The following is a 13,046-nucleotide window of genomic DNA, read 5'->3' as shown; positions in this document are numbered from 1 at the left end:
GACTTTCTCTGAAGCCCTTACCCTGCCAGGAAACACTGCCCACTCATTCCTGATCAGATCTGCCTCATGTAGTTACTAACTCCTACATGCATCCCAGGGCATTGTTCCCTTTCCTGCATGACTTGGAGGGTGGTTTTATGAAGTAACGTGGCCTCATGCAGCTGGGTCCCAGGGCAGCGTGCATCAGAGTCCATCTGCACTTCAGAGACATTTCCTCTCTGCTCTTTTCTCTCCTGACCACATCTCCTCTATTTCTCTGCAGGCACTGCCTATGTGCTGTCATGTTACTTCACCAACTGGGGCCAGTACAGGCCTGGTGTGGGAAAATACATGCCTGACAATATTGACCCATGCCTGTGTGACCATCTGATCTACGCCTTCGCTGGGATGAACAACAATGAGATCACGACTTACGAATGGAACGATGTGACCCTTTACAAATCCTTCAACGGCCTGAAGAACCAGTACGTACCAAAAGCAAAGGGCATCACTTGTTCTGCCTCTCAGGTCCTGCCCAGCACAATGTCAGCACAATCCATGGTCGAGGGATGCAAATATGAGGCAGATTGTGATGGGCAGGGCAAGTTGTCAACACCAGTCCTTTGGGGATGGTGACAACGACTCAGTGTGATGTTGACTTGCTCTTTGGGTTTCACACCAGAAGATCATGGCCTACAAAGGCAGCTAGTCCTGAAATGTTCAAGAAAAGAAAGAGCAGAGTTCTTTATATTGGTCTGTAGTGTAATGTTAGAAATTGAGAAGAAAAAAACATTCCTTTCAGTGAAATGTGTTCCTGTCCCTTTCTTTGTAGGAATAAAAATCTGAAGACTCTGCTTTCTATTGGAGGATGGAATTTTGGGACAGCCAAGTAAGTTCAAGCCATCTCCTTCCCATAACAGCAACCTAGAAAGGGAGGGTGAGGAGGAAGTGATACCAATCAAAGCTCACCTCTGTCCTGCTTTGCTTCCCTAGGTTCTCCACAATGGTTTCCACTCCTGAGAACCGCCAGACCTTCATCAATTCCGTCATCAAATTCCTGCGCCAGTATGAGTTTGATGGGCTGGACATTGACTGGGAATACCCTGGGTCCAGGGGCAGCCCACCCCAGGACAAGGCTCTCTTTACCGTCCTGATTAAGGTGGGTTGAAACAAATGGTTTTTCATCAAGCTCTTTGCTCTGCTCTGGCTGCAAAGCCTGAGCCCAGAGAGTCCATGGTGAGAGCTGTTTCTTGATGTCCCTCAGGAAATGCTGGCAGCCTTTGAGCAGGAAGCCAAACAAGTCAACAAGCCCCGTCTCTTGATCACCGCGGCTGTTGCTGCAGGAGTTTCCAACATTCAGTCTGGCTACCAGATTGCTGAGCTTGGAAAGTGAGTAGCAAACCATCAGATATAATTTCTGTGACTTAAGTGGTCTTCCTTCAAGCGATTTAAGGGAAAATGTGCCATTACCTGGCAGAAACCAACCTCATTGCATGTGGGGTCCCTACTCCTTTGTGTAAGGCAAGAACGCTGGGAGAGTGGTGCTTGTTTGGTGAGGAATGGGACAACTTGGGAAGGGAAGCGTAACAACAGTCTGCCTCCAGCCACTCAGTACCATTGGGAACATCTCTGGGTTCCCAGAACACCAGCACAATTCCAACTCTAGCTCCACCTGTGCCTCCTTCCCCTGGAGAAGGCAATTGGCTCCAGAACTTACAAGGCCAGTTCAAAAGAAATCTTGATGAACTAAGATTTGCAGAAAGTGAGAACATGGCGAGGGATGTGGTGGGGTAAACAGCCAGCACTAAAGGAACACTCAGGTCTGGGTGACTGATCAGGCCAGGAGCGAGACAAGCACAATACTCTCCACAGGTACTTGGACTACTTCCATGTGATGACTTACGACTTCCATGGCTCCTGGGATGGACAAACTGGGGAGAACAGCCCTCTGTTCAAAGGCCCATCTGACACTGGTGACAACATCTACTTCAACATCGTAAGTGTTGTGAGACTGTGTCAAATCTCAGCTCTGTGATCACACCAGTGATGAAAAGTTTAGATATTCATCATCCTGCCTACCAATCCTGGCAAAGACTTGAACAGTGATGGTTTCTTATAGGACTACACCATGAATTATTGGAAGAGCAACGGTGCCCCAGCTGAGAAACTGGTCATTGGATTCCCAACATACGGAAATACCTTCACACTGCAAAACCCATCTAACAATGGTCTCGGTGCACCAACATCAGGACCTGGGCCAGCTGGACCTTACACACAGGAGGCTGGGGAACTGGCTTACTATGAGGTATGCGTGTATTCTAATTGCATTAATTTTAAAAATCATTTTAAGGAAGGTAACCATGGAGCTTTCTGAAGGGCTAGTTCAGGCACAAAACTGTCCACAGAATTGCAGAAGAAAAGTGAAGTAAAATAGTAGAGAGAATCTGCACCTGAAAGCAAATGTCTTATTCAAAACCTGAATATTACTGTGCAGTTTAGCAGCCAGGGTTTGATACAGATGAATAGGCCTTTCTGAAATAGAAAGATGATTCCTCCAGTACAATAAGATAAATTACTAATATTATTTCTAATATTATTTACCATAAGGCAAAGAGTAGGAGGGGATGTTATACTTGATCTTTTCCAAGTAGTATCTAATATGTCCAAGTAAGCCTTTGAACTTCTTAAGCTCATTTCACAACAGCTAAGAAAACATTTATTCTCAGGGACCAGAGAAATAACACAAAACTAAAGAATAAAGTATGTATGATGCCAAATAAAATTCCACCTCTTGGTCCTTCTCCCTAGATCTGCACTCTCCTGAATTCTGGAGCCACCCAGGTTTGGGATGCCCCCCAGGATGTCCCCTATGCTTACAAAGGCAACGAATGGGTTGGCTATGACAACATCAAGAGCTTCAACATCAAGGTATGGTGGGGTGTGTGGCTGTGCTAATAATAAGGCAGAAGGCCTTGTGCAGGTACTGGGACTAATTGGGATTCCTCCCCTGGCACTGAACAGGTTGACTGGCTGAAGAAGAACAACTTTGGAGGTGCTATGGTTTGGACCATTGATATGGATGACTTCACTGGTACTTTCTGCAAGCAGGGCAAATATCCCCTGATCACCACTCTGAAGAATGGTCTTGGTCTGCAGAACAGCGGTGAGTAGCTTGAGTTGCACGTGGTTCTTGAAGGTGACTCCCCAGCTCACTGCTGATGCAGGCTTCAGAGACCTGGGAACCATTATCTCTGGAGCATTGATGGACAAAGACTTTCTCTGGAACCCACAACTAGAGACTGCCCTGGAAAAATCCGTTCACTCTACATCTCCCCAAATAAAAGAGGGAGATGGTAACTTGGACCTGGGTCCAGATGTTTCAGAGGCCTGGTGTGAGCCTTTAAAGGGCCTATGGAGGGAGGGGAGGGCTGAGAAACTGTCAACACAAAAATAAGCCCTTTCCTGCTTTTATTTCAGACTGTGTGCCTCCAGCTCATCCCAATCCTCCAGTCACTGCAGCTCCCTCTACTACAGCTGGAAGTAGTGAAAGTGGAAGTGGAAGCAGTGGAAGTAGTGGAAGGGGGAGGAGTGGGAGGGGGAGGGGAAGTGGAAGTGGGAGCTCTGGCAGCAATCCCGGTGGCTCTGGTGGGAGTAACTTCTGCGCTGGCAAGAGCAGTGGCCTCTATGCAGATCCAACCAACAAGAGCAACTTCTACAACTGTGTTAATGGAGAAACCTTCTTGGAGAGCTGCCAGAGCGGCCTCGTCTTTGACACCAGCTGCTCCTGCTGCAACTGGCCATGAAGATACCATCACAGCAAACAAACCCCTCTAACTGCATGCAATAAGAAAGCTTAAATAAAGTGTTCTGTAAAAGCAACAATCCTCACTGTCTCAATTCATCTCACTCTTAATATTTGGATGCTCCCTTGTTCTCTCATGATACTCACTCGTGTGCTCAGGGAAGGACCTGAATGCACAAGCTGGACTTCATTCCAGTCCAGCATTTTCCAGGGGTTTCGTGCTGCCCCACCTTGAGAGCCAGGCCCAGGGAAAACTCCATGGAGAGCAGATAATGGGGCAGAGGAGGCTGTGTCAGAAGAGAGATCACAGAGAAGGGTCCAGACAGCACAACCTATAGACTTGCTTCCCTTGAGACCTCAGTGTGAAAACAGCAGCTCCTTGAAGTGGGATCTTTCACAGCACAATCCAAAGGGACGTTATTATTTCTCCCCTTTTCCCCACACCCTTCAGGCGCTGCCATTGTCAGCGTTCCCTCCGGCTCTCCCTGCTCCGTGTCTATAGCAACTGGAGTACACACACATCCCCAGGACTGGCAGCACAGCATGGCAGTGGAGTGGGAGCAGAGAGGTGAGACCTTCGAGTTGGGTGAACCCAGTGAGGGCTGTGGGCACAAGGACTTTCCTTCTTGCACAGCTACCTGGTGGCATCAGGCTCCCCCAGAAACCTTCCCCATAACTGGGCTGGTAGGGTACTCTTTGCTCAGGCTGGGCAAAAAGAAGCCTTTGTGGCAGGAAGGAACAGGTAGATCCCTCCTAGATTTCCAGGGGAAATTCCCATCTGGGAAATAAGGGGATGGTTGGCCTCAGGCAGAGAACAGCAGACACTTAAGAAGGAAAAAAAGCAGCAAGTGGTCACCCACGCATGGGTTTATCACACTGGTGGCATTTCTCTCTTCTGGTCTCACAGATGTGCAGAAGCAGATCTCATTTGGGTCATGTCAAGAGAGGAAAATGTTCCCTCTCCACCATGCCCCTGACAGGCTGGGAATTCAGCTGACAATCATCAGAGGAGACCCTTCGCTTGGGCCAGGCTGTTACCTGAGTCAAGAGGTAAGTTGTTCATTTCATGCTCAGAGCTTTTCCTTCACAGCAGACACACAGCACAGGAGCAATAGGACCATGGCCAGCCAGACACGAGGTCCCTCGCACCTGCCCTGCAAATCTATTGTACAAGGTCTCCACATACACCTGGAAAAAGAAATTCCCCTCTCCTTCCAAACGTACAGTTCTCAAAGCTCCAGCTGCCCTAGCGCTCTATATTAGTGAGAAATTAGAGGAATTAATAGCAATAATGTCTGCTACTCACATATTTCTGCCCTTCCCCTCATGCAAATAGTGTCTTAAAAATATCAGTAAGACATTTCTGCTTTTGAATCACAGAGAAGCAGCCTCAGATATTCTTTGGACAACAAACCACTGAGTAAGAAAGGCTACATGATAGGAGCAAGAACAGCCCAGCGTTTCACAACAGAGCCACAGGTAAGAAAAACACAGATCAAAGCAGCAGAGCTGCAGCTTTGCAAGAATTTGTAGGTTGTTCCCAACACAGACTATCAATTTTGATCACATTTGCTGGTGCTGCCTCCAACTTAATATAAATGATAGCTACAGATCTCCTTACACATAGTGTAGAGGGAGGTGTTGAGCCTAGAGACCCACGACCCATCATAGGAGGTCTGGCAACATCGACACATGTAGTTTTATGTACAGATTCCTTTGCATCACATATACACACACATGTAAATGTACATATCAAGGCAAAACCAGGGAGGGAGCTCAGTTATCCTGCCTGAATAAACACACTATGTTTTCTGGCCTAACTTCTCTAGAATAACAATATATTAGGAGAGCCATCACAGGACACACTGGGTAAGGAGTAGGAATTGCATAACTGACCTGTTCTGATTTTTTTACACTACCAGAGTAGCCAAAGCACACATTGAACAGCGGGTCTGCAATGCCCAGCTGCCTGCTGAGCAGAGCATGTAAAAAAAAATGCTTGGCAACATCTTCCATATAGAAATATTCCTTCTTGCAGATTGAGACTCCTGGCCCAGCAACATACCAGCCATCCTGGAAAAAAGAGAGAAAATGCCAGCCTGCCTATGCTCCATTTTCCATTAAGACACCACGATTTCCAGATAAGCCTTCAGATAAAGAATTTTTCCCTGGGTAATGTAATTCATTTTCTTACACTTTTAAAAATAAGCAGGAGTGTTAACAGAGAGAAATACCAAGATACAAATGGGAGATAGGAAACTGAGTTCCCAGTAATGCTTTTTTATCTTCAAAAAGCTTCCCTGCTTTAGTCTTTCACTAAGCATGACGACTAGAATACCACAACATGCATTTCTCCTACAGATCAAAGTAAAGCTGGTAAATTCTGGTATTAAAAACATCAGACACCAGCTCCAGAAATGAGAGATTTTTGTGCCTCTTTTCTTTAGACCTGGCACTTACGAAGCAGACAAGAAATTACACAAAAAAATCACTTGGCCGATGAAATTTGGGTCTCCAGACTGGTCTTTAGTGCCGATGCCAGCCAAGAGGATGCTAAAAACGGAGGTACAGAAGGTAAGGACGGGGATGAGGGGATGTTATTCCTGGCTTAATGCTCCTGACAAAGGAAATTGGATTATTGCTTCGATGCATTTGCACTATTTTGTGTTATCTTTTCCTCACTGGCCTGCTGGGAAGGTGGCTGTACTAGCCTGGGGCACAAGATACAAAGTGATTATCGATCAGAAAATGCCCGTTTGCAAAAACAGTTACAGTCCTTCAAAAAAAACCACCAAACCCCTTCTATTAAGAAATTAGCTCTGGAAGTTTCTATCCACAAAGTGAGAGGATCAGAGCACAGACTTTGCCTCATGTAGTTCTGCTGCAAAGAAAACCTTTCTGGTTTAAAACATGGGTTGAGGTTCTCAACACCATCCAACATCTTCCTGTGCTTTTCTGAAGCAATTATTGTCATTACCTAACGAACAGGAATTATCTTTTAGCTGACCATAGACAGAGAATTCAACAAACACCGGAACCGAGTGGCCTACCTGAGCTTATACTTCAGCTGAGGAGCCAGGGCCACCATCACACCTCCTCGCCTTCCCTCCCGCTTCCCACCCACTCCTGGAGACCTTCATCGACACCACCCAGCCTCCCCAAATAAAATAATCTTTTAAAAAGACTGATTTCTTGTCACTACTTGTGCTTACCTGACATCACGCCAGGCGTCTGCTGCTTCTCGGCCCGGCTTCCCTCGGCTCCTCATCCCCAGTGGGGCTGGTGGACATTTTCTCTGGGTCACCATGGAAGCACCTCACTGCTCACCCCCACACATGGCTTCTCTCACCTCACAGGGCTTTTCCCCCTCAAAATCCAGCCCTAACTGGCACTGGATAGAAGCCAAATTAACACAGTTAGAGGGCAGCTTGGCTGTTACCCCATCTCCTCAGCACTGGGAGTGAACACCACCATCTTCTCCTCAGCTGCCGCCTGCCTTCCCCGGCCTCCTCACCACCATCTCCTCATCTCCAACAAACGCTCCAGGGGTTCACCCACCGCCCAAGGAAAGCTGAGAAACATGGGGGTGTAAGTGGTACAGCCAGCAGCACTGCACTGCCCTCGGGTATGCTCAGAGATGGTGTAACAGCTTTGTGTGCAACTCCACGACAGAATCCCACAGCAACCATCCCAGGACAGCTCAGAGCAGATGGCCTGCAAGATGGACATCTGCATTACCAGCTTTCTCCCTACTGACATAAGGATGATTATTCTCAAGCAAGGAGCAAGCAATGTGCTAATTAAGAACCTGGCCATGAATATAAATTTAGTCTGAAACAGAGAGGTGCTGGTGTTCATCATCAGATGTTCCTGTAATGTACAGCCCAGACCCCAGGGATTGCTATAAATGTTTACAAACCTTCACACACAGACTTCATCTGTCTGATCACAAGCTTGATTCAATCTCAGGGGAAAACGAAGAGCAGGCAACATTCATCCTCGGTATAACTACCAGTCACAACGCAGGCTTTTAAATTTTCTGGGTCTGTTTAGCTGTTTCTGTAGCAAAATTCACCCGTAGCCCAATTTCAGCTATAAAACCAAGATATATTCTTCCAATTTCCCACTTTCGGTCTTCGAGTGCTCTCACGTATGCACGACAACAGCTGCTTATGACCCATCTTTTCTAGGCACGTTGGTCTCTTCCCTCCCAACCACAAGAGAAGGCTTTGTAGCTGCAGCTGTCAAAAAGGGATGTACTTGCTGATCTGCAGTTGCCCCTTTTGGTGTAATCTTTTAAACGAGGGTGGATGACTCCCTGGAAATTGTATTGTCCTAAGACCTGGGTTTTATGGCTGTTTAAGGCTTCACCTTGATATTCATGACTGACACTGCATACTTCACCTCTTATCTGCCTTGGGTTTCTCATCAGGAGAAAAAAAAACCATGTGTAAGAGAAGATGTAAAAGAAAATAAGCTGTACCTATGATTCTGCAGTCCTCAACCACATGTTCCACCTGTTGGAGAAACCTTCTACTAAAGCTTTTGCAAAACTGATGGTGTTTCAAAAGGCACTTTGTCCTCACTGAATGTATTTCTAATGAAGCAAAGTTTTTGTTGGAAAATCCCCAACCTTCTCAGCTCTCAAGCGTTGCTGTGGAGAAAGGAAGGGATGCAGAGGGAAGGACAAGACTGCTTCTAGACTCCACTGAAAATACACTCAGCCTCCATTCAGGTGCTTTTTCATTCCTAAAACTTCAAGGACTCAGCCTGTTTTGCTTGAAGGAGATAAAATTTCTTTTATTATGAACATAAAAAATTACTATTTTCATTCTACATTTTTCCCCTCCCCAGCGAGGGATTTTCTCATTATGAAAAATGCTTAATCCAAGTAAAAAATGATAAAACTTTTATATACACATACATACACATTGTCTCTGTACATCTGTTATTCTGTACAACCAAGGCACCAGCAGAAATGACAATGGCACATGCAGGAATTTTTTGCTAGAGATCTAATTTCAGATTGTTTGGCAGGAACACCTCCATTCTTACTGAAACAATGACTCCTTTTTTATCTACCTCCTCCCTGGGTGGTGGGGGAAGAGGGAAGCCTGGGAGGATGCCTTAACCAAGCAGAGGTGAACATGTACACACGTAATTCTGATCTCCCCAGTGACTGCAACAGACTTCTTGCATTCAGCTACTATAGGAAGCCAGGAGCTGCCTGGCAGTTTGCAGCAGACAAGTCTTTGCTGCCTCTCCCAGCACCACGTTTTCATGCAGAGGAGACGTGTTGGAGCCTGGATCAAACTACAGGATTCTTTTGTCAAAGAAATTGAACCCATATTTTCCCTAAGTATGAATGGCAATGGAGGATGAATGAAAATTAAAGCAAAAAGCCCTCCAGAACCAGCTAACAATTACAATACTCCCATCACCAGTCATTTTTCCTGCTCAAATAAAGTCACCTGCTCTAGGGAAATAAAGGAGAAAAAAAAAAATAAAAATAAAAAAGAGCAATTTCTGTTGATAAAAAACCTGTATTTGAGAATGGATAAAATAAAAAAGTGTGATTAATAGCATGGCCCTGCAGACTGCAATCAATACAGCTTTGTTCCATATTCCAAGTTTTTTAGCATCTCATCTTTCAAAACAACTGGTGAAGGCGTGAACTCTCAAAGGAGTTGTGCTGTGTTGAAACTAACAATAGAACTGAAAAATAGCCCGAAGCAGCTGTTAAATCTTGCCATTCACACTGCTAAAAAATAATCTCAAAGCAGAACGGGGGTAAACACCACACTTACTGCTTTTAAGTTAGAAGTGCAGCTGCAGCCAGAAAAGTGAGGATAAAATGCTGTTTTGGCTCTGTATTTACACTTCACTCTCTTACCAACACATCAGATGCATTTAGTTCATAAAATAAAAGTCTGTTTGCTTTTACCTGCCAAGAATCCAAAGCAAGAAACCTCTCTGGGATTGTCCTGTCTCTGTTAATACATGCTCCTTAAATTATAAGGCCAGGCAAGGCTGATTGCAGAAGTTTCTTTTCTGGCCTTCCTGACAGCCACAAACCAATTATGCCTTTGTATTCTGTAGAGCCTGCTGGGAAGCACTGAGAACCAAGAACCTTTGTGTCCCACATCTCTTCAGAGAGTAAATCCTGCTGACAGTGAGAACAAACCAAAGTAAAAGAGACAATTCCCATCTGTAACCTGGTGGCCTTCAATGCTTTTAAGGCAATTTGACCGTTGACTGTTCCAAGTCAGCAGAAGAGCAAAGAGGAAAGATGCAGGAGGAAGATTGCAAATCAGGATGACAGCACCGTTCACTAGGCAGGGAGAGATCATTCTTCACTTCTGCTTCTCCTGTCTTGCTCCATGTCTCTCACCCACAGCAGTGGGGGTGAACCTTCCTCTGAAGGGTTTTTCTTCCTCTGAGCTGGTTACACCTCACTTCTTTCTGCGGATCTTGGGCTTTTTCACTGGCCGGAGGTAGGGATTGTCTATCACATTTTCTTCCCCGTTCCGACTGCCTGACAGGGAGGTGTTCTGCTGTAACACTGAAGCATTCTCCTTTTCAGGTCCTGAATCATCCTGACACATTAAAAAAAAAAAACAAAACAAAACTTATAGCAGCCTTCCAATACCTGAAGGGGCTACAAGAAAGCTGGGGAAGGACTTTTCATAAGGGCAGTTAATGACAAAACAAGGGGAAATGGGTTTAAACTGAAAGAGGGGAGGTTTAGATTAGATGTTAGGAAGAAGTTCTTCACTGTGAGGGTGGTCAGACACTGGAACAGGTTGCCCAAGGAAGTTGTAGATGCCCCCTCCCTGGAAGTGTTCAAGGCCAGGCTGGATGAGGCTTTGAGCAACCTGGTCTAGTGGAAGGTGTCCCTGCTGATGGCAGGGGGGTTGGAACTGGATGACCTTTAAGGTGCCTTCCAATCCTAACCATTCTATGATTCTAAAACAAAAACATAAGCATAAACAACCAAAGTTAGGCTAAACAAAGCTTAGAAGTTCAAACCACATAACCTATGGGCAAAACAAGCAACAGCCAAGACAAAGAGCAGTACACAAGGAGCTGCATTAAAGGTGAAGAGTCCTGATTTCTAACACAAGATCCCCTTCAGCACCAGTGGGATCCTAGGCCAATCCTCTCTCCCCTAACACTGAAATGAAGGTTGTACTGAGAGCTCATGACCCAACCTCATTTTGCATTGCACCCCGCAGAAAGTTAAAGAACCATGACAATGTTTAGTCATTTACACCTGGTAAAACACAACCCACTCTGCCATTTTCCACCCACTCTGCCCAGCTGCAAGGAAGACAGCCAGAGAACCAGGTTTCATGTATTTAAGAAGGTCAGGCCCAAGAGACTCTGATCTCTCAGGCTGGGTTTACCGTGCTCATGTGCAGCGGAAGGTTCTCAGTGTCTGTCTGGTCGTCTTGCTCAGATGAATCTGTTTCTTCCATTTGCTGCATTTCCAGCTCAGAGGGGAGAAGAGCTGTCAGGTAGGGTACAGTGAAAGGTCTGGCAGCAATCACTAGAGTGAAGGAAAATGCCACAGTCAGCAAGCTGGGAGAAGGCTCCTCAACTCAAGAGATTAGGAAGCACAAAGCCAACTAGTTTCTTAAGAGACCAAATGCTTTCACTGGTTCTGGTTTTAAACACACACATTCTTTTCCTGCTGCTCCCAGGGATCAGGAATGAAATACGTTGTCCCTAATAGATGGCAGTGTCTAATTTCCTATTTCCTAAGGCCTCTTTATGTTTCCAGGCAAGGACACAGCATTATACTAACAGAAAAAGTCCTTCTTGGCCTCCACCCATAAAAGTTCAATTATCTCACAGGCTGAAGCATCACTTAGTCCCCCTTAAGATCTTAACACTGACATCTGTGCTGACAGTGAGCCTTGGGAAGGTGGGAATGCTCATCACTGCTTTGCAGACAGAGAAAGAGGAAAATCTCCACTGCCTACCACAAAAAACTAAGGGAGAAGAAATCACTTGTTTAAAAGTTACAGAGGTTTGGAGACAGGATTGGGATGAGCTTTGAATTTAGCACCTGTTAGTCCAGACCTCCACCACCAGAAGAAAGTGAGCATTTGCTAAGGGTGGAAGCCTATCATTTGGCTTTGATTCTGTTTTTCACTCCCATTTTAAACAGAAACTTCCTCATTTCCCAGCCTTCTGGTGCCTCAGAAGAGCAAACACAATGTGAGCAGCATTCAGTGCTCACCTCCTGCAGCAGCAAGAACTCTAATGGAATGTACACTCAGTTAGTTGTGATTTACAGCACCAGGTGACCTAAATAACTCACATGGGAACGTGCTAACATCATCTTTGAAGAGACTCTGTGTTTCTCCTGTCTTAGCCATGAAACGTGTGAGAGCTCTTTCCACATCGCGCCGTTGAGATGCTGCCTTTTCCCGTAGGACTTGATAATCAGATACTGGCTCCCGGTATGTCTGTGGATCAGAGAGGGGGGGGAAAAAAAGGAACACTGTTAGTGGATGCAATGCAAACAGCTGAAATTCAAAACACTACTTGGATGCAGATGCTACAGGCAAGCATTGATAGAATTTCAGGGAGCTACAGATGTCAATCAGCCAGAAATCTACAGTGAAGGCAACACAAAAACAACAAGCAGTTTATTAAGCCAGGAGGAACAATGTTTTGGATTAAAAAGTACCAGCACTACAGTAAAAATATTTCTACACCACTCCTGGTGTCATTGACTTCAGACAGACTCCAAATAGCACAGAATTCTTTTTGCACTCACTGGTGTCTTGATGTAAGTGTGAGGATCTGGAAACTCAGGGAAATGGCCAGGAATGTGGGATGGATGTGGCTTGTTCTGTCCAGCTGTCAGGGCTTTGGGAGTCACGGGCTGGTTTGTCACAGGAGCTACAGTTAAAAAAAAAATATATGTAAACACACAAATCGGTCAGTTTCATTCTGCCAAGAGTCAGGCATGAAGTGGTAGCTTAACTGAGCTGTGACCCATGTCTCCAGGTCCTATAAAAGGGACAGAGCACATCCCACAAACAATAGTTTCAGGTTGCATTTGGCATCCCAAAAGGGAACAACGATGACTTGGCCCTTCTCTCCTACACAGGAAGAATAAAACCACCTTGAGGAGTCTCAGGTGCAATGATGCTGCTGAAGCAAAGGCAACTGATTCAGTAGAGAGTGCCCTTCACCTACTACACAGTCATTACAGGAATCCTTAACACAAACTGCACTTCCAGGAGCACTA

The 13,046-nt window shown here is 45.6% G+C and overlaps 3 protein-coding genes across 3 annotated transcripts in view; 2 read left to right on the top strand and 1 right to left on the bottom strand.

The window, feature by feature from the left end:
- The window catches only part of CHIA (chitinase acidic), a 4,590-nt gene extending 808 nt beyond the window's left edge, over window positions 1-3,782 (top strand). Inside the window, exons 2-10 of the mRNA XM_010173477.1 lie at window positions 251-464; window positions 812-868; window positions 973-1,138; window positions 1,244-1,368; window positions 1,852-1,975; window positions 2,099-2,284; window positions 2,788-2,907; window positions 3,001-3,142; window positions 3,457-3,782. Coding sequence (XP_010171779.1) covers window positions 251-464; window positions 812-868; window positions 973-1,138; window positions 1,244-1,368; window positions 1,852-1,975; window positions 2,099-2,284; window positions 2,788-2,907; window positions 3,001-3,142; window positions 3,457-3,782 — 1,460 coding nt within the window. The remainder of the gene's footprint in view (window positions 1-250; window positions 465-811; window positions 869-972; window positions 1,139-1,243; window positions 1,369-1,851; window positions 1,976-2,098; window positions 2,285-2,787; window positions 2,908-3,000; window positions 3,143-3,456) is intronic.
- A 542-nt stretch (window positions 3,783-4,324) lies between these two features.
- Window positions 4,325-6,852, top strand: CIMAP3 (ciliary microtubule associated protein 3). The gene is made up of 6 exons (XM_029086347.1): window positions 4,325-4,349; window positions 4,593-4,831; window positions 5,162-5,260; window positions 5,820-5,953; window positions 6,229-6,355; window positions 6,784-6,852. The coding sequence occupies exons 1-6, from the start codon at window positions 4,325-4,327 to the stop codon at window positions 6,850-6,852; spliced, it is 693 nt and encodes a 230-aa protein (XP_028942180.1).
- A 3,381-nt stretch (window positions 6,853-10,233) lies between these two features.
- Window positions 10,234-13,046, bottom strand: part of TAF8 (TATA-box binding protein associated factor 8) — a 4,241-nt gene continuing 1,428 nt past the window's right edge. The window contains exons 4-7 of the mRNA XM_010173476.1: window positions 12,570-12,694; window positions 12,108-12,255; window positions 11,188-11,330; window positions 10,234-10,377 (exon numbers count right to left, since the gene is read on the bottom strand). Of these exons, the coding sequence (XP_010171778.1) occupies window positions 10,234-10,377; window positions 11,188-11,330; window positions 12,108-12,255; window positions 12,570-12,694 (560 nt within the window). The remainder of the gene's footprint in view (window positions 10,378-11,187; window positions 11,331-12,107; window positions 12,256-12,569; window positions 12,695-13,046) is intronic.

The sequence above is a fragment of the Antrostomus carolinensis genome, unplaced genomic scaffold (assembly GCF_000700745.2).
Source record: "Antrostomus carolinensis isolate BGI_N321 unplaced genomic scaffold, ASM70074v2 scaffold11348, whole genome shotgun sequence".
Lineage (NCBI taxonomy): Eukaryota > Metazoa > Chordata > Aves > Caprimulgiformes > Caprimulgidae > Antrostomus > Antrostomus carolinensis.
This window is presented reverse-complemented; position numbering and strand designations above follow the sequence as displayed.

Coding starts and splice junctions, on each gene's coding strand:
- CIMAP3 (XM_029086347.1), top strand. CDS start 4,325: ATGGCAGTGGAGTGGGAGCAGAGAG. Junction 5,261..5,819: donor GTTTCACAACAGAGCCACAG/GTAAGAAAAACA, acceptor TCCTTCTTGCAG/ATTGAGACTCCTGGCCCAGC. Junction 5,954..6,228: donor GATAAAGAATTTTTCCCTGG/GTAATGTAATTC, acceptor TCTTTTCTTTAG/ACCTGGCACTTACGAAGCAG.